At 47.7% G+C, this 20877-nt stretch overlaps 2 protein-coding genes across 9 annotated transcripts; one reads left to right on the top strand and one right to left on the bottom strand.

The window, feature by feature from the left end:
* Nucleotides 1-1743: 1743 nt before the first annotated feature.
* On the top strand, nt 1744-11074 carry SLC10A1 (solute carrier family 10 member 1). 4 transcript variants are annotated; one of them, XM_084519894.1, is made up of 6 exons: nt 1744-3821; nt 4807-5231; nt 5683-5893; nt 7388-7566; nt 8151-8351; nt 8782-11074. In XM_084519894.1, exons 2-6 carry the CDS (start codon nt 4846-4848, stop codon nt 9095-9097), a joined length of 1293 nt encoding a protein of 430 aa, XP_084376020.1. In that variant the 5' UTR covers nt 1744-3821; nt 4807-4845; the 3' UTR covers nt 9098-11074. The 4 variants fall into 4 exon arrangements, with proteins under 4 accessions (XP_084376020.1, XP_084376022.1, XP_084376019.1 ...); XM_084519896.1 differs by having other exon boundaries at nt 1744-3830; nt 8151-8347; XM_084519893.1 differs by having other exon boundaries at nt 1744-3830.
* Nucleotides 10498-15004, bottom strand: SRSF5 (serine and arginine rich splicing factor 5). Of its 5 annotated transcripts, none has more exons than XM_084519897.1 (8): nt 14863-15003; nt 14227-14372; nt 14074-14144; nt 13802-13900; nt 13391-13463; nt 12011-12084; nt 11560-11670; nt 10498-11426 (listed from the first exon to the last, which is right to left on the bottom strand). In XM_084519897.1, the coding sequence occupies exons 2-8, from the start codon at nt 14350-14352 to the stop codon at nt 11177-11179; spliced, it is 804 nt and encodes a 267-aa protein (XP_084376023.1). In that variant the 5' UTR covers nt 14353-14372; nt 14863-15003; the 3' UTR covers nt 10498-11176. The 5 variants fall into 5 exon arrangements, with proteins under 5 accessions (XP_084376023.1, XP_084376025.1, XP_084376024.1 ...); XM_084519899.1 differs by having other exon boundaries at nt 10498-11423; XM_084519898.1 differs by having other exon boundaries at nt 13391-13460.
* Between the last annotated feature and the right edge of the window lie 5873 nt (nt 15005-20877).

Genomic DNA, 20877 nt, shown 5'->3' with positions numbered 1-20877 from the left:
GCCCTGTACCCTCCTCCGCCTGCTTAAAATAAGTGTCACCAAAGCAGACAGATGCTGGCGCTGTGTCTCAGCAGGCACTAATTTAGCCCATACGCAGCACTCTTACATCATTTGTTCTGGGCAGAGCTAATTGCAAAATTAATTATTTTCCTATCAAACAAAATTGTGTGAGAGGGGAGGTTTGTTGTGTGTTGTTTTTGTTATTTTTTTCTTTTAATCCTGATGGATGCTAAACGGGATTTGAACAAACACAAACAACGTTGGCTCCTGCTGGCACTCAGAGAAGCGCTGTGGGGCAGAGCCAGCAAATGCCCAGCACTGAAACTTGGGGCACAGCCACCAGGAAGGCAGGGGGACACCCCGTCATGGGGCACGGGGGTATCGGACCATGAGCTGTGAGATGCCACCACAGCCACAGCTGGTCAGCGAGTCTCTGATGGCACGTCCCAGTAGCTGCGAGAGGCCTCCATGGTGTGGTGCCAACCACTCGGACTAGGCCCCTGTCACCCTGCTGCCCCCCAAGTGTGGAGACACAGTGGGACTCAGCACGGGGATGAGGAGAGAGGAGCATGGCCCTCATCCCAGCATCAGTTGCCCCAGCTCGTGGTGGCTTGTGCCTGTTTATAGGTGGCCCTACTTGAGCATGGGGCTGGACCAGACAAACTGCAGAGGTCCCATCCAACCCCAACTGTTCTGTGATCCTGCAATGGTTTCCGTCTCAGGACAAGCCTGATCGATTTGTTCTCGTTGCTCGCTATCCATCAGAGTAGGATCAGACATAAACAGACTTAATCACCACCCCAGACACACAATTTTCCTTGTGTCGAGCCAGACCAAACTGCAGGCAGCAGCTGCTAGTCACACCGCTCAGAGACCTACCCTGCATGCATTTATGAATAAGCCCAAGGCAACCAGCCTTTGAGCAGCCCAAAAGGCTGAGGAGGAGACACAAAAGCAGGTCAGCTTCTGCTTTAATTATGACAGGGACCCATGGAGAAAAAAATGATGGATCTTCTTGTTTTTAAAGAGCTAAAGGTACCTAGATTTTTATTGGGAAGCCAGGTGGGCTGCATCACCCAGATGACGATAACAGAAGTGAACTATGGCCTTGGGGAGCCACAGCTGGAACAGATCATGGCAAGGAGTGATTGCCCCTGCAGAAACCCATCCTCTTTGAGCCTGATGGCCACTCCAGCACCAGGCAGACACAGCTGCAAGGGTAACCCTACCTCAGGACAGGCTGCTTCAGGCCTTTGGCATTCCTGTGGTGGGATGGGAGCTGACCCACCACCAGCATCCTCCTGAGCAAAAGGACAACGCTCAGCAGCTGGGGGGGGGAGAATGAAGAAACAATGATATAAGGAAGGCTCAGAAGACGGTTTCTGACACTAAATGGAGCCAAACACCTTAAAAACCCACAGAAAAAAATAATAGTTAAGCATATAACTGTGCAGCAAGTAAACCTTACGTGAGCAAAGTATGGGCACCCAGATGCCAAAGTCACATCTCAGACTGTGGGCCAACATAGTGTGAAATCTGGCACAAATCATGTCGCCACCGCTCTTACTGGGCACATCTGCTGAAGTGTGGCCTTTGGGCAACAACTGGGCTGAGCTCAATTATGTTAAGTTCTGTAAAAACACAGAAGAAATGACAGCCCCAGCTGCAAATTAGAAAACTGGACCTCGGCTCCCCACCAGTGAAAGAAGCACAAGAGCCATTTCATATTTGTCAAGTAAATTTATTAGGCTGCATTATGAAAGCATAAAGCACTGACACCACTGGTGTCTTTCAAAAAGTCTCCAACACAGATCGTGCTGAGCACCGACAAGAAGCCTGCAAACTTTGTGTGGTTTGTTTTCCGAGCATCACCTTTAGTGCCTCAGGCTTGTCAAACATCCTGCGACACCCAGTATATTCGAGCATACCTCTGAATTTGGGAGTATCTGACAATAATAATAATAAAAAAAAAAAAAAAAAAAAAAAAAAAAAAAAAAAAAAAACAGACTTTGTTGTTTTGTTGAGACTTTGTTGTTTTATGAGGGCTTTTATCCTCGGAGAGCAATCCGGTCTGGGCATGCAACCACTGCCCTCAAGTGGCCTGAGCTGCGCAGGACCTCACCGTGCAGAGAAAGCACTCGAGCACATTTGAGCTGTGAGGAAAAAAGGAGAACATTCACAGCACATTTAGAAATTTACCCTTTAAGAGCTGAGTCCAGAAACACGGTCAAAAAAAATTTTTCAAAAGCCACCGGGTGGCTGCTGCCGGCTCCTCTGAGGTGAAAGCCTGCTCTGTGCCCGGCTAGACAATGTGGAAATCTTTCCTCCAGCCTTTCTGCTCCATCTCCAGGCACCCTTCTGGGCACCAGCAGGTCCCAGGTCCCACTGCAGGGAGCAGCAGCTTCAGAGCCACGATGCGGCTCTTCGGCCAGGACCGAGTGCCAGCACCCAGCTCCAGTGCCTGCGTAAAACAACCAGCCATCTCCAGCGTGAATCAGAGTAAAATAATGATGCTCATTTATTCTGCCTCTCTCAACCAGTCTCCCCCTTGGTTCCTGTGGCGTTTCGTGCTTTAGCTACTGGGAACGAGCAGGCACACTTGAAGAGCAAACAACTAGCAGGCATTTTTTTAATTACCGGAGTAGCTGAAGCATTCTTCTACAGCCCTGCAAAGACAAAGGGTGAGGGTGTTACGACATCGTCATTTTCAAACGTTGAGCAGCCCTGAGCTGGCAGGGGGAGGTCTGGGTGCTGCGTAGGCAGCGACACTTTAAAGCCACTTAGCTGCTGGACTTGACCCTTCTTGCATCTCCTGACAACATTCAGCGTAGGGCTAAAAGGTGAACGCTGTGAAAACAAACATTTCAAGAGGCTGCCTGGAAATCTGGGGGGGGGGGAGAAAAAGAGAGGTGATTGCTGGGCACTTTGCTCCTGCATTTTCTCCTAGTTCCTAGGGCCTTGCTGACACAGGACACCTGGCAGCACCTACATTATCGCAGGAGCCTTGCAGCTGCCCAAAGCAAAATGAAATGCACGCAGTATAGCAGGCCACCTCCTCTCGCTTGCTTGGCCGTGACCCCAGAAAGGTGGCTGGGTGTCCCTCTTTGCCTCACCACCCACACAGAGGTCTCTGAGAGCATCACCGTAGGCACTAACAGCAAGGCTGCAGAAGCCACAGACACACAGAGATGCTGGTGGCTCCTGGTGTGGCTCCATCCCGCTGCTTTCCCCTCTCCGGCCCTGCTGTGGGCACTCCTCCTCCCAGCCTGATCAGGGATGCCGTGCTAGGCTACAGAGCTCTTGTTGGTTGTTTTCCGGACTGGCTCCCAGCCTAGAAAACAAAGTTCCCAACCCAAAGTGAGCGGGGAGGATGGGGAGGGCAGCCCTGCCATTCCTTCCTGCTGCCAGTGGCGTTTCCAGAGCAATGGGACTGGAGAGGTCGAGCCCGTGGAGCTCCTGGATGAATAGGGGCGATGAGGACGTCCTGAAGTGGGCAGAGCAGCATTATAATGACCTTCAGCAAAGGGATTAAAGTTTGGCCATACCACACTGCGCCTCCCAGGTTGAAATCCCTTCCCCAGTCCTGTACCACAGAGCAAGGGACTGCAGCCCTAGAACAACACACATTCTGACAATTTCCCTATCTAAAATACTTTTAGACCCAGGCTTTATATTCTGCAAGCAGAGGACAAGATTTTGCCAAGGGGGGAAGATTTTCCTGATGCAGAAGGACTGAAGAGTGCTCCTGCTCACTGAGCGTGGCCAGGAAGGGATGGAGCAGCAGGCAACGTCACCAGAGCCTTTGAGAGCTGTGCTCACAGGTGTGTAAGGTAATGGCATTCGCTTCACTCTGGTTTCATGTGTTTTACTTAGCATCTTGTTAGAGACCTGAGACCTAGGGGGTGGCTCAGGTCAACCTGCTCCATAAATGAAGGCAAAAGCTGTAGAGGAGCCAGGAAGCGCAGCACCTGCAGTGTGGACATTGCAGGGAGGCACATCCCACGTCCAGCCAGGGCACGGGGAGTGGTGGGGCACCAGAAGAGGTCCCCTCTGCAGCAGCTGGAAGAACAGCCTTCAACAGCCACCTCTTTGCTCCTGCTTCCCACCTCGGTGCCAGCCACCCTGCTCTCCTTTCCCTGCACACCCGGGCACTGGGTGCATGCCGTGCCCTGCCACGAAGCCTTGTGCAGGCATGGACTGTAGATGTTGGTGGAGGGTCCTGCCAGTCAGAGCCTCTGCTCAGTGCTGAGGGGGAATAATATCTTTGAATGTAGAGAAAGCTTGGTGAATTACTTCTCTTACGCAATCAAAAAAAAAAAAAAATCTAGATGGTGCTCTGATCAGAAGAAATTGGATTAAAAAAAAAAAAAAAGACAAGAGCTCTTCTGACTGTCTTTACCAGTTTTGCATGAGCCTTTCCCTCACTTTCACCAGCTCTGCCCTCATCTTCACGGTGAGGACAGGCAGTGGAAGAGGAGGAGCAGAAGCTGCACCAACTGCCCTGTGTGTTGCTGAAGTGAACAGGGTGCCCCTTGGTTGCTGTGGGACTAATGGGCTGAGTCCTGTGACTAGTGTCAGTTGTCTGTGCGAGTTGCATGAGTTGTCTGTTGTGACTCTGTACATCAGACAAGATAAATTACAGTGTACACAACTCCTTAAAAGAGAGTTCCATTTCCACTGCTGCTAAATAAGAGCGGTGGCCTGAAGGAGAAAAGGTGCAGACCAGAGGGAGCAGAACTCACATTTTGATTGCATTCACTGTATTTTATTCAGACTTCTGAATCAATCCCTTCCTCACCTTGACAGCTGCTTACAGAAGAAGGGACCAGTAAGCTCTTCATCAGGATGAACAAGTCCAGGGGAGCCTCTGAGAGCCCAGGCTGCACACAGAGCACCTCCTTGACCAGCGCAGCACCAGCGTTTGCATTTGGCCATGAGGCCACAGACACAGCCCTGAATGCGATCCTTATCGTGGTCCTCTTCATTATCATGGTGTCTCTGGGGTGTACGATGGAGATAGCCAAGATCACAGCTCACCTCAGGAATCCCAAAGGCGTAGCTGTTGCTGTAATGGCTCAGTACGGCGTGATGCCCCTGACAGCGTTTGTACTGGGCAAGCTCTTCCAGCTGGGCCCTACAGAATCCCTGGCCATCCTCATCTGTGGCTGCTGCCCGGGTGGAAACCTCTCAAACATCTTCAGTCTGGTGCTGAAAGGTGACATGAACCTCAGGTAAGTGAGGCTGAGTGTGTGCTTGTTGCCCAGGCCAATCCAGTTGTACGGCTGGTTCAGAAGCTGACTGGACTGACATTAGCAGTCCGCAAGAGGCTGGAAGAAGCCTAGAATAGTGTTAGATCACCCAGGCTGCTCAACCAGCCAATGTGTCCCTGCGAGAAGTGTGAGGCATTACTGTCACTTGTGAATTCCTGAAGCATCGGCTGTACCCGTAAACAAGGGTCCGTTCAGAGCTTATACAGAGCTCGAGCCATCTTCCCCTCGCTCTGTTCATATCATGTCCTCCTACAACCTGATAGTGATGCTGAGAGAGCCTCAATGACAGTCTGGGAAAGAACAAGGTAAACTTAATATTAAAAACATGTGTCCAGGTTAGTAAAATAAGTATATTTAAAAAAAAAAAAAAAAAAAAGCATTCTTCTACTGAAGGTTTCTTTCTCCATCTCAGCATTGTAATGACCACATGCTCAACAGTCCTGGCAATTGGACTCATGCCTCTGCTTCTGTATCTTTACTCGGGAGGACTCTATGAGGGTGATTTGAAGGGCAAGGTACCTTACAAAGGAATAATCACCTCCCTGACCCTGATGCTAATCCCTTGTGCCATCGGCATCATCTTGAATGAGAAGAAAACGCAATACACTGGATTTGTCATCAAGGTAAGAAGTATCCTGTGCTAGTCACCTTTCAGCCAAGCACTTCGAGGAAGTTTACAAAAACAGAGTCACAGAAAAATTAATTTCTTTAAAGCATGCCACAAAACAATGAAAGGGTTGAGGACAGTACTCAAGACATCCACTTCACTGCTTTAGTCATTAAAATATTTTCCCAGAGAAAAGTCCTCCACCCTTACCAGACAAACAATAATTTGTAGGCATCTTCCTGTTTTGCTCTCCTTTGCTAGCTTCAGTTTTAACTTCAATTTCTTTTGCTGCAAACAGCACTAATTAGCCTCATAGGTACTGCCCCTGACTATTGCTGCAACCAACACAGACCCCGGATAGAATAAACAAACACATTTCCCACTGTTCTCAGAGCTGCAGCAGAGCACAAAGCACACATTACTAATTTGCTGCTTACATCGGTGAGGTAACTGTCCAGCTGAACCCACTAGACCTCTAAGCACATGCTTATGCCTGGAGCCATCTTCCTACCTCACTTGTACATTTAGCATTCAGACATCAGAAGGAAAATCTGGACAACCAGCTAGGCCATTGCCTAACTCAATAGCTTCAACAGCAGTACCCAGAGAGCTGCTAACAACTTTGTAAAGCTGGTTTTCTTAGTTTATTTCACTAAGGCTTCATCACAGAGAAACTGGGACCGAGCACCACAAGATTTGGGCACCCTGACCTAACAAAGACCTGACAAAATGGCATTAGGAATCACTAACCTGTAAGAGAGATGGGAACCCAGGAAGCAGGCTAGGTGTAGGAGGAGCTGAGCTCTTTATAGGTCCCTTTAGCCAGCACAGGGCAGTGATAACCAGGCTGTTTCAAAAGAAACATTGAAAAGTCTAGCACAAGGTGACCTACACTGGCCCATCTGCCCCTTAGTTCTTGTTCCTTTCCACTAACACTGCTTTTCCATTTACTTCCTCTACAAAAGAGGAAGCAGTAGAAAGTTACTTTAAAAATCACCTGGGGAGCTCCACACAAACTGGATTCCAAAGTGGAAACATAGGCACGAGGGTTGTATTCTGCCTCTCAGAATCCCCCAGGTACTTCTTCTGCTGAACACCAGCACGACAGTCTGAAAATGCAGCCCCCACCTGCATTCTGCGTCTGCTGTTGCGAGTAAAGAGGCTTCCTCCACACCTGCTTTGGGTAGCAGGCACATCATGCCAGACTCACAGCAGGACGTGGACAGAAACGCATAGCAATGCCTGAGAAACGTGGCAACTCATTATATATGTGTGCCAGAAAGGTACTTAGTTGTTTAAGGTCTCTTTAGGTAATGCCTAAAGATGGTGGCTTGTTGATTACTTATAACATTTATGTGCACAAAAGGCACGTATGCACTGTGAATCTCTCACTATAAACCCACATATAATATAAACCCACAGCAGGGCACTGGGCACAGCCGCTTCCAACCGCTGACGCAAATTTTGTTGGGGTTTTTTATCTTGTCCCTGTCTTTAACACTTATTTTAGACAGGGATGGTTGTGCTTCTGCTGTCATCTGTTGCAATAATTGTTCTATCTGTGGCCAACGTGGGAAGCAGCATCGTGGTCGTCTTCTCACCATCCCTCCTCGGATCCTCTGCCTTGATGCCTTTTATCGGATTCCTTCTGGGCTACATTCTCTCTGCAGTCTTCAAGCTTAATGGCCGGTATGTTCCCCTGCGCCTCCCTCCCCTCACTCTGACCAGAAGAAACAGAGAGGCATGGTATGCAGAGCACTGGGGAAAGCACTGCCTTCAAAATGGACGCACTTTTTTGAAATAGGCAGGCTGCAGTTTCCCAAAATGTGTCCTAGGAGCATGAGCAGACACTGCAAGCTGGCCCCAAGTCATACTCCCACACCTTGCCTAAGAACAAAACAAACAAAACCTTTCTCTTCTCATCCCATCTAATTCAGGTAAGAAATCCTCTAGCCCTATTTTCTATTCACTTTTTGCTTTCACAACTTGGACTCCTCTTTTTACCTTGGAAACAGATTTCTTTTCTGTGGGAAACAGCGGAGTAGGACACAAGTCCTCCAAACACCATTAAAGACAAAGTCCAGATATATAGCATGTGTCTCCATACAGTGCAAAGGCAACACACGGCAGAACCTCCTAGGGTTCTTAGTATTGCTCCTGATAAAGCAGCTTTTAGCACAGGCAGATGCATGAAACTGCAACAGCAAGGTGGGTGGAGCCTGTCTTAAACTGTTTAAAATGATCAGATTTTGCCAGTATTTCCCCCCCTTCAGCTGCAGGCGGACAGTGTGCATGGAGACTGGCTGCCAGAACGTCCAGCTGTGCTCTACCATCCTCAAGGTTGCCTTTGCCCCAGAAGTCATCGGCCCCCTGTACTTCTTCCCACTGCTCTACTTGATGTTCCAGCTTGGAGAGGGCCTTCTGCTCATCCTGGCCTTCAGGATTCATGATGGAATAAAGAAACCCAATGGCAAGTACAGCTTTGCCCCTCTATTTCCTACTATTTCCAGCCCAAGCCATATATGTTTACCTATAACTGCCAGCCAATTGCTGCTTTCTAGGGACAGAATACAGTTACCCTTTAACTCAGAGTTACCATAGCCTACACACTAAGTAGAAATCACATTAAAAACATAAATAAAAAGTAGAGGTAATTGAAGACGCTAGGAATTAGGGCTTCTCACATCAGCAGAATGTTTCAGAAATAAGCATACTATCTATACTACCAGTGCTCACAGATTTTCACAGTGCCATCCTTTCTGACAGAATGTAATTTTTTTTTGGTTTGTTTTGTTTTTCTTCTCTCCTATAAAAAAACACCCAGCAACAACATTGCAGTTACACCACAGTCTTTTTATAACCTGCCTGGGCTCACAACTACCTACTTCTCACATTTTTCTTTAGACGCAACAGAAGCGATCTGTGCAGCCGCGGACACAAATACTGCTGGAGAAATGAAACCAGTATCGAGACTCTGGAGAAACAGCAGGAAACCAGGAAAATGGCCCAGAGAGATTCTGCAGCAGCCGCTATCACAGCCCCCCAGAGCTCCCCCTTCTGCAGCTGGTTTACAGGTTTCCAGCAGTTCCATGTAAAGCTTCTATCTGCCCCTTTTACACCAGAGGATGTGCCACAGAGCTATCTCCACCCTCACTTGCTTTCCAAAGACCATGCTCCTCAGACAGCTTCTCCTGAGATCCAAGAGGTTGCTGCAGGTTAGTGTGATGTCCCTAATAGAGACCCAAAATGGGGTGTGAGAGTTTCCCAGCGTAGGAGTGAAGATCCTGCATGCAGCTGAGTACCCCAAGGGCTGCTGCTCAGTCCTTTTCCATGAGCCTGAGCGCCACGCGGTGTGCTGCTGCTATTCACGCAGTGGACAGCACAGAAATCCTGAAGGTGGCTATGCCGACTGCCTCCGTGAGCAGAGCTCAGGTCCAGCAAACCGTACTGCTGAAAATAGGTGAGCCCTGAACACGCCTTGCTTTGCAGGAGTCACTCAGCTAAGCAGAACAAACCTGCAGGACACTATCTAGCTATCTTTGTACTTCAAAGTTCAGCAGGAGGGATGACGGCCATTAAAACCTGTAATGTGCTAAAAATACATTGTAACATGAAATAAACCAGCTGAACCAAGAATAAACAGGATCAAACCAGGAACTTAATGCAAGGTCATTGTTGACCAGAAGTCAGTATAACCCTCTGCAATGCAAAGCCTGACACCTCCCACTCCCAAAAACTGTCTAGTAATAATCTCGTTACCTACGTTACCGATCTGAATCTCTCACCGCTTGCTCACAAGGCACTAAAGCTCATTCACATCACCGTATTCCAAGCTAACTGACAAGAAACCAGCAACAGAAAGGAGAAAAGGAAAAGCAGCCTGCACAGACACCAGAAATCCACCCACAAGGAGAGCGGTAGCTCTGCTCTGTGCAGGCCCTCCTCGAGTTTCCTAGGACCTGACCATAGGTTCCAAGGTTTTTTTTTTAAAAGGTTTCACTGTGTTACTGGATTAGCTTTGTAAAGCACTTCAAAAGAAAACATGTTTAAATCTTTAGATTCAATTTTAAAGCTCTCTTGTAGCATGGGTAAGGGTTTGAGAAACACAGGGATTGCAGGTTGCTGCCCCTGTAATGGGTGGGTGAACATACGCAGGACCAGGAGGCAGAACTGCAGGGCACCACTGTTGCAGTAGTCTCAGATGCCAGCTTAAAATTCCCTCTTCTTTCTCTAGAATTAGGACTCATTGCTATAAAAATATTTTATCCGTATCTGTGTCCTCTCATACACAGATGCACACACACAGATGGAAGTTTAATGACTGCATCCATCTTTAACTTTCCACACTTACTCTCTGAAAGCCAAAATCTGAATGATTCACCCATTCCAATTTTTGCTATGAGCTCACTCTCTCTCACAGCAGGCTTCTTATTACCAAGCTTCTTACTGCAGAACATGAAGTCCCCAAAAAGATGCAGATACCTACGGGCAGAGTGTGACGCATTCTGGAAGGAAGTTCTCCCCCACACCCAAAATGTTCAGCAACAGCTTTTTCTAGATGGGTCTACACGAGGCGCAGTCAAACACACTTCACCAGCAGTAACACACCAGAAGCAGAGACGTGTTTCTTTATACTTTATTTGAGCTATTTAGTTCTTAAGTATCAAGAATTAGGGTGCTTTATAGAATACTATTACCACAGGGCAGTGAAATGGGCATTTTCTTACTGTAGTGCAAGTCGTATTAAATGAAAAGCTTTTAAAATAAAGTTTTATTACCAATATTGACCAGCACTTAATCTGCTGGCCTCTAGCTGAAACAATGGTTCTAACGCATGAAAAAAATACCTCTGGAATAAAGCTTTATGTACAGCACATGTAGAGCTCTTAGATGCCTAAAGCTGTTAGTTTAATTTGAGATATTAAACTAATATTCTGAATTGCTATTCACAGTTGAATATACTGGGAATTTAGTGTTTAGGTTACTCTTTTTGGAGTACAAAAAATTTTAAAGTGGTCTGCTTTAGTTATAAAGAGCTCTGTCAATATACACAAACTATACACTTCAGACATTCACAAAAAATGTGAGCAAGAAAAGGGTTATCAAAAAACATTTAATACAATTAGTCAATAACCCTCCCCACCATGGTCCACATCTACAAAGATCCCCCATCCCTCCTCCCTTCTTTCCCTTCCCTCCCCTCCCCACCCGAACCCTTCCCCGCAGAAAGTCACATACTTACCACAACTTTTAGCAAGTATGGTTTAAAAAAGGGCCCCCAGGGCAAGTTACTTATAGTTCAGTTGCCACTGTCAGCAGATCTGGACCTCGACCTAGACCTCTGCCGATCCACAGATGCTGGGGATTTAGACCTACTGGAAGAGCCTCGTTTCTGGCTCTTCTCTGGCATTGGAGATCTACTAATTGATCGAGACTTGCTACGGCTCCTACTCCTTGACCTGCTGTAAGACTTGCGGCTTCGGGAACGGGAACGGCTACGAGACCTGGATGAGCTTCTGCTACGGGACCGTGACCTGCTTCTGGACCTACTGAGGAAGCAATGAGCATCGGTGTCAGCAGCGGAGCATCACAGGCCACTACAGCAACCGTGCAGTTTGCCTGGCCGCTGACTTCAAGGCTTTCTCAATCCATAATCGATCATTAATTAACAGATATCCATACCTGTGCCTTTTGCTGCCTTCGATTAGTTTGATTTTCCTTCCATTAATTTCTTTACCAGAAAGCTTTTCAATAGCATTCTTTAAGTCACTGTAAGAGGCGAATTCAACCACCCTACAGAAATGAAAAAGAAAAAAAAAAGCCAAAACAGCTCACTATTTGAAGTTGTATTTTTGATGCTAAAAGAGGAAAATACAAACTTAAAAAAAAAAAAAAAAAAGCTCAAAACCCCCACACTGCTTGGTGTGTAGTAACACAGTAACACCATGACAAACGCAAGCATGCACTAAAGAATTCCTCTCCCCAAATACCACAGACTGCAAGTTCAAAGCGTAGCTAAATCAAGCCACGAACAGCTGCTTAGTGCTGTTTGTAGCCAGCTTCCCTCCCCAGACAGCTACACAATATAGACGAGTATTAGCCTACAGCTTGCAAGAGAAATTTAGAGGCTTACCCTTCATTTAACTTAGGTCTGTGTGCATCTGCAAAGGTAACTTCCCCAGCTTGTCTCATGAAGTCTTTGAGATCCTAACACAAGACCAGTAATGTTATGCAAAGAAGTGGAAATAAATACTTATGTATATAAAAATAGTTTTTCCTGATTTTTTTTGTTTTTTTAAAGAGCAAAGAAAAGAAACTTATGACTACTGAAAGAGAAGATGTTAGATAAATTACAAACATGGCAACTGCCATACTTGTATTCTATCAGAACTGAATTATCTATATCAGGGCACGAAATAAATGAAAAAAGCATATTGCTTTAAGCAAAATGCTAATAAAGCGTCTTAACATTAAGGAAAATTAAATTAGTCTATGGAGATTATATAGATTAGAAAGAGAGAGAGAGAGATCTAAAAAAATACATCTGTATATTTATGTATAAATACTGGACTGAGTGTAAAACACTACCCATATATTTTTGAATTATTTCCGTTTCCATTTATATTACGAGTCTTATATGCATACAGAATTACATTTACATAACACCATTATTTTGTGCCCCATATGTCATTAAAAATATAGTTTACTTTACCTTTATTAACATTTCCCTAGGCTAGCCAAGCAGCAAACTGCATTAAGCGACCGGAGATACCGTCATGATTTATGCCCGACTGGCTCTTCGCCACCCACTTGTCGAACACTACCCAGTCGATGGAAGCCATTAATCGCACCGCCCTCCCTATTAGGAGACTACTGACGGATCCAGACATTCGCTATGCTTGATGTTACCAAGGACCACTTTACTGCGATCAGGATTCCAACGACCACCTAATTTCGTATCTTTCAACTCTTTTCGACCAGGAACTCTTATTCGGAAGCGTTACAGGAGGAACAGCTCTCAACTTAGGAATCAGATCTCGTTAACGCTCTGGGACCGCTGCAATGTGGCACTTTAAGGAGTGCATCGATTACGTCTAGACCGGCAAACACAGATCTAGAGGTGGCCAAGTGACATTGTAGGAGCTGACTGGAAAGTCAACCAGGCCCAACCAAGAGTGACCAAGACAGAACGATTAGGATAACCCACAGGCACTCCTCGTCATAAGGCCAACGACACAGATAGGCTGGCAAATAAAGGGTTTAATATGTGGTTAAAATGGATTTAGAAAACAAGAAAATAAATAAATATATTTCCTCAAATATATACATTTATTATTATAAATTAAAGTTAACTAGTTTTCATTCAAAATATTTAAATTACATTATTTAAAATTACATCAATTACATAAACATTTTAATAAAATAGATTTACTTTTAATTGATTATTTTACAAAATAATTACATTACATACCCATTAAATGAAGACAAAATAGTTAATCGTGTTTTAACAAACCTGCCAGCTGACTCGGGATGACAGATTTTCTACTATGAGCCGGTTTTCTGTTCTTACAGGTGGGGCACTTCTGCTGGGAAATGAAAATTAAGTATTAATTATTTATTAACTTAAGTATAATCACATTTTAATGCTAACCAGGACTGTATCAATAATCCGTTGTTAACTTGACACTGTTGTGACTATGTAATGCCGCAAGTAATCAAGAACAAGTGTCAATTACCTCGGGGGTACAAAAACATAAAGGAGATGATCGTATCTAATTTTTTTGATCCTCACAATCCTACTGCCACATCGGATTGACTAGAAAGGCAAACAGCACCTTTTTCTATCTCAGCGTACCTCACGTTTTGGGATGAGATGGACCCGGAGCTATTTATTAAAGCCCCGTCAGTTCATGGCTATACGTACCTCCTGTCACTACGGGGACGGCGGCTGCTAAAGCGGTCAGAGTACCTCCCTCTGCCTCTGCCACCCCTAGAGCGTGCTCTCGCATGCTCAATTGTAACCCTGCAGAGGAAAAAGAATAAAAGAAAGGGAAAACGTGCATTTTTAAACATTTTTCATGATTATTGAGGGGAAAAAAACTATGGCAGGATTTGAGCAGTGTTGATAAAAAGATGTAGCTGGAAATCGATGCATGTTTTTAATGCTGGGGTACCAGGGGAGATGCGGCAGCTCACCTCTCACTGCAAAGCTCCTTCCCATCCAGTTCATAGACAGCATCATCCGCATCCCTGGGATCCTCGAACTCCTGCGAGCCCAGACAGCAGGCACAGCGTCACGCACCGCAGCGCCCGCAGCCCCACGGCCCCATCCCCGCGAGGCGCACTCACCACGAAGCCGAAGCCCCTCTTGAGGTCGATGTCGCGGATGCGGCCGTAGCCTTTGAAGAAGCGCTCCACGTCCTTCTCCCTGGCGGCGGGGTTCAGCCTCCCGATGAAGACGCGGCAGCCGCTCATGGCTGGGGGCGCGGAGCAACCTGCGGGGGGCCCGGCGGGTCCCGGTGGGTGCCCTCAGCCCCCTCAGCTCCCCTCAGCCCCCTCAGCGCCGTGCCGGTGACTCAGCACCCGCCCCCCCCCCTCCCCGCCCCCTGCCGCAGTCCGCAGCAGCCCGGCCACGCCCCCGCCGCGGCCCAATCGCAGCCCGCCAGCTGGAGCCCGCCCCGGCCGCCGCCAATCCGAACGCGCCGCTCCCCTCCCTCGGCCCCGCCCACCTCCCGCCCGGCCCCGCCCCCCGAGGCGCAGGGGCAGCCGAGCCGCCGCCATCGCTGCCTCCGCCACAAAATGGCGGCGCGGGCCGCGCCCTGCGCGCAGCGCCCGCCGCGGAGGCTGCACGCGGGGCATCGGCACCGGCACCGGCCCGCCGCGGCCCCGCGCGCCGCCAACACCCCGCTGCTGAGGGAACCGCTCGCCCCTCCACCCCCCCACACCACACGGACATAGCCCCGGGCCGCCGATCCCGTCACCAACCTGGGCTGCGGGTCCCGGTGCGTGCCGGGCCGTGCCGTGCGGGGCGGAGGGGCCGGTGCGGTGCTGGCGGGCGGCTCCTGCTCCCTGCGCGGCGCCTCGCTCCCGACTGCCGCCCGCCCCGCCCCGCCCCGCCTCCGCCAACCGGGGGCGGCCCCGCGCCACCGCCCCGCCCCGCACCGCGCGTCCATTGGCGGAGCCGGCCCTGGCCCCGCCCCTTCCCTCCCCGCCCCGCCCCGGGGTGATGGCGGAGGGGAGGCGGTGCCCGGCGGCCATCTTGGGGAGTGAGGGGCTTGAGGGGGGGTGCTCTGCCACAGCGTGCCTTGGTGGTGCTCACACCCCTCACGAGTCCCCACGCGTGTCTCTCCCAGCCAAACATAATTAATAAATTCTTAATTGCTGCTCAGCTGCAGTATTCAGCCAGCCCCGGAGTCACCTTATGTTTATACACATCTGCACCCCATCGCTCAGCCCTCAGCGGGGACGAGCCTGGCGTTATGGCCGTGGCTGTGCCTCAGCGAAACGCACCCGAGCCACAAACTCCCACACCTCCTCCTCGCCATGGCACGCAGCGTGTGCTGCCCACCGCTCTGCGGTCTGCCGCTGCGTCAGGCAAGCAGGCGGACCCACCCGGCATCAGATCGCAGCCCAGCAGAGCTTTAATCCTGAACAGGCATCGCATGCCATCATATTTATACACATCATCTAATACATGCAGTCAGGTTTAGGTTAGCTTCGTGTTTTCATGCTGAATTTACGCCAGCTGCAGAAGGACAGGGTGACTGACCCCTGGTCCAATATGGAGCTTGCAGGAACAAAGAAAAAAAAAACAAAAAATCTTGGGTTAATGTTTGAATGATCAGAACAAATTTACCCCAGACCAGTGTGTTTAGTTTTACACACTAAACGTGAACTGCTGAGGAAATGCCACAACCCTGTGAGAGCAAGATGTAGACCACTACAAAAGCATCCTACTGTGTCAAAGCTATCTGTAAACCTTCAGGGGGTAATAGGAGAGCTGCTGCAGGATTGTGTCCTTCCTCGGCTAGCCCACAGACCTTTCCTGAAAGCCACCCAAGCTCCTAAGCCAACATTTGATGTACCCCTAAACGCAACCACTGCACCCGTGACCACAGTCTGCTATTAAATTTCCAAGCTCAAATCACAACACATCTTTGTTTTGACAAACCATCTTTTTTGTTGTTTACACAGACTCGGTGACTAACATTAGCAAAAGTTTTTGTGCTCAGCAGACAGCAGATTGCAAAGACTGAGCATGTCATGTCACCCCTGCCTCTTGCTTAATTGAGACCCAGTATTCGTTTTAAAAGGGATTTGGAGAACATAGGTCATAATAGGGGAATAGCAGGATGGAGGAAATTCACATAACCCAAGTAGCCAGCGCCTGTAATCCTTAAGAAACTCATTGAAGTAGTTAATGAAGCATCACTGAGACATCTGTAGCACCATCCCAAACACCGCACTCCCCGGAGGTGCAGTGATGTTTCGATTGGCAAGCTTACCTTCAAAGGTCAGAGAGGCAATGGAACAGAAGATTAAATAATCAATGTATAAGTACTTTCATTCATTAAACTGCTAAGCTGCTCATGACAACAAGGCAGGCAATCAACAAGCTGTTTCAAATTAAACCAATACTCCTTCCCAGAATAACTAAGCTACTGGGCAAGGGGGAAAAATAGAGAAGTGTTAAACGTGACTGTAGTAAAGATTTCAGTGCTGTGCCACACACGGTATTTTCTTAAGCAAACAGGAAAATGGCAGGATAAAATTAATTGTAAGCTGGAAGCATACCTCTTTCAGTGTTTGCATTCAAAGTATCTCCTTGACAAACACAGGGACAATTCCTTTGCGGAATCAGGGATCTCCTCTCAGCACAGGACTGTTCAACAGCTGCATTAATAATTTGCTAAGCAGATTAGAGCATGCAGTGTTAAAACATGCAGGTGAAACACCCTGGGAAGATTTTCAAACACTCTGAAGACAAGAAGAGAATTCAAAATGAGCCTGACGAGCCAAAGCAATGATTCAACAAGATGAAAATCTGCAAGGACAAGGGCAGAAATGTTTACGTTTAGGAAGAACAATCCAGTATGAAATCAGAAATAAACATTTAGGAAATAGTGATGTGTATAAAGGCTTCAGCTAAAGTGGATCCCAATCTAAAAATAACTCAATAAATATACTGGCATTGCAGAAACAGGCATAACCTATTCTGGGATGTGCTTACAGCAGGTGTGGTATTTAAGGGACAAGTGCTGATCTTTCTGGTGATAGTAGAGTAAGTAAGCTTTAACAATAACCCCAATTTTTGTATGGCAAAGTACTACTCAAACACACATATGGCTGCTATGCAGTTCATGAAGAACGGCTAATTGAAAAAAAAATCACTCAGTCATAGATTTTGTAGTAGACTCAAGGTATAGCAAAGCTGTGGCATCAATTGCTTTGAGATAGTTTTCTGAAATTGAAGTGAAACCCTTGCAGAATGCTGGAGTGTTATCAATGCAGTAAGTGGCTTCGCATGTTTATATTAACCACGGTGCTTTTCTCCTACCTTGGACATGCTTGTACAGTTAGGGGGTGTTGGTACGTGTCCCATCACTTGTGGTTCCAGTCCTTATTTTTTAGGCAACTGTTGAGCTAAGCAAACACAACATTAAAACAATACACCATAGTGTATTAGTGTTGCACAACACACCATAGTGCATAGTGTTGCACAATGCAGGCAAACTCTTTAAACTGTCATCACAACAGACTTTTTAACCTAGCTGTCATCTTGCACAGGTAAAACAGAGTAGAAAGGACAAATTTTATATATATATATGTATATACACACACGTAGTATCCTGGCTCCTCTAGTCTTCTGATAAACCATGCTGGAGAACAAGCTGCAATATCACCTACTGTTCAATCATTCAAGAATTAGGCCAAGCATACACAGATTTTTTGTGACACTATAGTTATTCTGAAAAGGTCTGTTTAAGTATTATAAGTCTTTGAAAGTCCTCACGCCAGTATAGAAGTCTTTTTCTTCATGTTCCCTCAATATAGAGAAAAATACAGTCTGACAAGATTTGATGCTACAAGTCAGTTCAGTGGCAGACTTGGTTCAGGAGGGTTTTGCTCCCAGCTTCTCTTACTTGCTGTTCTCCTTCCTATTTTACCGATTCAACTTCAGGGTGACAGTAATACCAATTATTTTGGATTTTGCACCCAAAGTATCACTCCTCCCCTTGACACAGCTCTGCTGGCAGAGGAGCAGTGCCTAGATCCATATCTTACTGCATCCACGCTGGAAAATTCACCTCTGAAATGCCGCGGGGGGACAAAGCTCTTCTTGCCAGGCACCGTGCAATTGAGCTTTAAACTCCCCATGATCCGTGTGACTGGTGTAACAGCACAGAGCCAGTCTAACTGGGGAGGACACTGGGATTCACCCCCCTATCCCACAGAGGTAGCCTCCAAAGCCCTGAAGAAACCAATAACTCATATGTTGAACCTCTCCCTTACAGCCACAAACACTTGTTTAGACAAACAAGGGTTGTTGAAATGGAAGCTGACGTTCAGCAGGCTTGACTCCTATCACCCTCAGGCATGGGCAAGTCCTGCCAGAAGCGCCCCACCAGCACCGTGGCTGTCTGGGGGCAGCTTCTCCTTGCAGGGCTGAGAGCAGCAGGGCTTGGAAAAACCACGTACAGCCAGGCGGCATGGCCTGGGGGAAGCTGCAGGGGACAAGGCAGGAGTGCTGGTGTCCCTTTCCTGCCAGTAAATTATTACCTGTACGCATTATCTGGGCTTGTTCCACAGTTCTTCTTCCAAAACACTGACTTGCTTGCTGCAGGAATCGGTGTCACCTCCCATAAAGAAATGTCCGGGAACCAGCTGCCCTCCCAAGCTCAGCATTCAGATCAGCGATGCTGATCTTCAGCATAGAGCTGAGGATGCTCTTGTTGGTAAAAATTAACTTTCTTCAGATACATTTTGATCTTTGCTTACGAACATGATGGCCAGAAAGCTTCTGTTTAAATTACATTTTGCTTTAGGATGATGAAATGGTTTGGGGAACAGACAATTCCTGTTTGTTCTCTACCCCAGGCTGCTCGCAGGCACAAGTCGCAGCCCCTGCTCTAGATTGAAGCCTTCAGCTATGACAGCGTCCTGGCCCCGTGTCTGCCAGCAACAGCAGAGAGAGGAAGGAGGCCACGGGGCCGGCCAGGCCCCTCCATCGCTCCCCAGCACCTCCTGCCCTCCCTAGAGCACAGCCCTTCCCCGCCTGCTGCAGGAGGAATTGAGAGCCTGGGCTGCCTCTGCCCCCTGGGAAATCAGTCTGGTTTAACAAATGACATCAGGAGGGAGGGTTTGTCTGCCTCACCTGCGTTTGCCTTCCAAAATTCCTATTGTTACTCCCAGCTGCAAGACGCTGAACCATGCTGAGCGCTGCCTTCTCCCCGGGGACTGCTCCCTGCAGATGGCAATATCGCCCTTCCTCAGCAGAGCTGTACACGCTCAGTCCTTTTCATTCCAAGTCCTTCCAGCCTCCCTCCCTTTCATTGCTCTCGTGCTCGGCATCTGGCTGGGATGGAAACGTGCACACAAGGTACCCGGAGAACACACTGCCGGGCACTGCTGACAGCTGTGATGGGTTTCCCTTTGGTCTTATTCTGTGTTTCAGAAGGACTTGCTTCATTTCACTCTCTATTTAAGACAAAAATAATAAGTTTTGAATATTTTACCTGATTGTTTTCATGTTCAAGACAAAGAGGGTGCCTTTGTGGTTAAACCCTGCACCCCTGCCTGTAAATATAAAAGTGCTCATGGCTGTGCGATGGGTGAGTGCTCCATGATGCAGGCTTTGTGCCCTGGTGGGTAGGTACACAAGGTCCTGGCAAGATCTACCTGGAGCGAGTACAAAGAACCAGCAACAAGGCAGCATCATGCAGGCTGCTGAAAAAGGGGATAAAGGCCCTCACCAAATGGTTAAACTGGAAGTTTCTAACAAAAATCAACGGCCCAATGACATACTGGCCCACAGCTGTTTTATTTAAAGTTTCATTGATCTTACTCTGTTGGGAACTTATAATGAATACCAGATCCCACATCCCTAATATTTTCTATGGAGTCAGGCAGAGGGAAAACACTTAAAACAAGGCAAGCTTTCTTTACGAAGCAGGGGAGGGAGGGAATCCCCCTCAAGCATTAATATCCCCCTGTTCCCTCACCAGACTAGAAAGGAGACACATAAAAGTTTTAAATAACTTTCTAGCTTATGGAGCCCAATAAAAGAAGAAACATATTTTGGGCTCTGGACATAAAATCGTACTTTGTGTTCCTGAAAAATGCAGAGGAGACTGCAACAGTTGCCCAGAAGGGCCTCGTGTCTGGAAAATTTGTTTCCTCCCCTGTAAGAAAACGACTCAGTGCTGCTTGGGGAAGCAGCAGAGGGAAGCAGCTAGCTCTGTGCTGCAGGGAGCAGACGGTCACCCCTACCAGCTGCAGAGGGTTGCTTTCCCAGTGGGTCGTTTCTCAGTGGAAACATCCCACAGATAAATTCAGCATTACTGGAGAAAACAGGTTTTTACCAGCAAAAAGCAAAGAAAAAAAAAACACACACAACAACAAAAATATGTTTCACTATGAAGTCAAGAAGTTCCTGCACCCACCCAGGTATGTTCTAGGATGGGCTCATGTCCCTCTTCTGCAGATGCAAGTACCAGGTGAAGGCCTGAGGAAAGACACTACCTCCAGCTCATTTCCTCAGGATGGTCCAAGCATTGCTGTCTTGAGAGTCTGTCCTGGGCTGGTGGCCTGGCCATTGTCTTCACTGCTCCTTTTCAACTCACCTGGTACTGCTGGGACCATCGCAGCCATCCTGGAGTGATACCACAGGGCTATTTCAATAAGGAAGTCCATTTTTTTGGGGAAGTGGTTGGCATTTCCTAAAGCAAGCACGCTGCATCTTAAAACCAGTCGCCTTCCCCTACCCCGCCACAAGGCTGC

The sequence above is a fragment of the Aythya ferina genome (genome assembly GCF_964211825.1).
Source record: "Aythya ferina genome assembly, chromosome: 5".
Classification (NCBI taxonomy): Eukaryota; Metazoa; Chordata; class Aves; order Anseriformes; family Anatidae; genus Aythya; species Aythya ferina.
The sequence above is the reverse complement of the archived record's forward strand: the minus strand, read 5'-3'. Positions and strand labels throughout refer to the sequence as shown.

What these genes read in the sequence shown, in the direction of transcription:
- SRSF5 (XM_084519897.1), bottom strand. Translation starts at nt 14,352, where the DNA reads ATGAGCGGCTGCCGCGTCTTCATCGGGAGGCTGAACCCCGCCGCCAGG. An exon ending in AAGGAGCTTTGCAGTGAGAG is followed by an intron (nt 13,901 to 14,073) that starts GTGAGCTGCCGC and finishes TTTCCTCTGCAG; the next exon opens with GGTTACAATTGAGCATGCGA. An exon ending in AGACCTAAGTTAAATGAAGG is followed by an intron (nt 11,671 to 12,010) that starts GTAAGCCTCTAA and finishes TCATTTCTGTAG; the next exon opens with GGTGGTTGAATTCGCCTCTT.
- SLC10A1 (XM_084519894.1), top strand. Translation starts at nt 4,846, where the DNA reads ATGAACAAGTCCAGGGGAGCCTCTGAGAGCCCAGGCTGCACACAGAGC. An exon ending in AAAGGTGACATGAACCTCAG is followed by an intron (nt 5,232 to 5,682) that starts GTAAGTGAGGCT and finishes TCTCCATCTCAG; the next exon opens with CATTGTAATGACCACATGCT. An exon ending in GTCTTCAAGCTTAATGGCCG is followed by an intron (nt 7,567 to 8,150) that starts GTATGTTCCCCT and finishes CCCCCCCTTCAG; the next exon opens with CTGCAGGCGGACAGTGTGCA.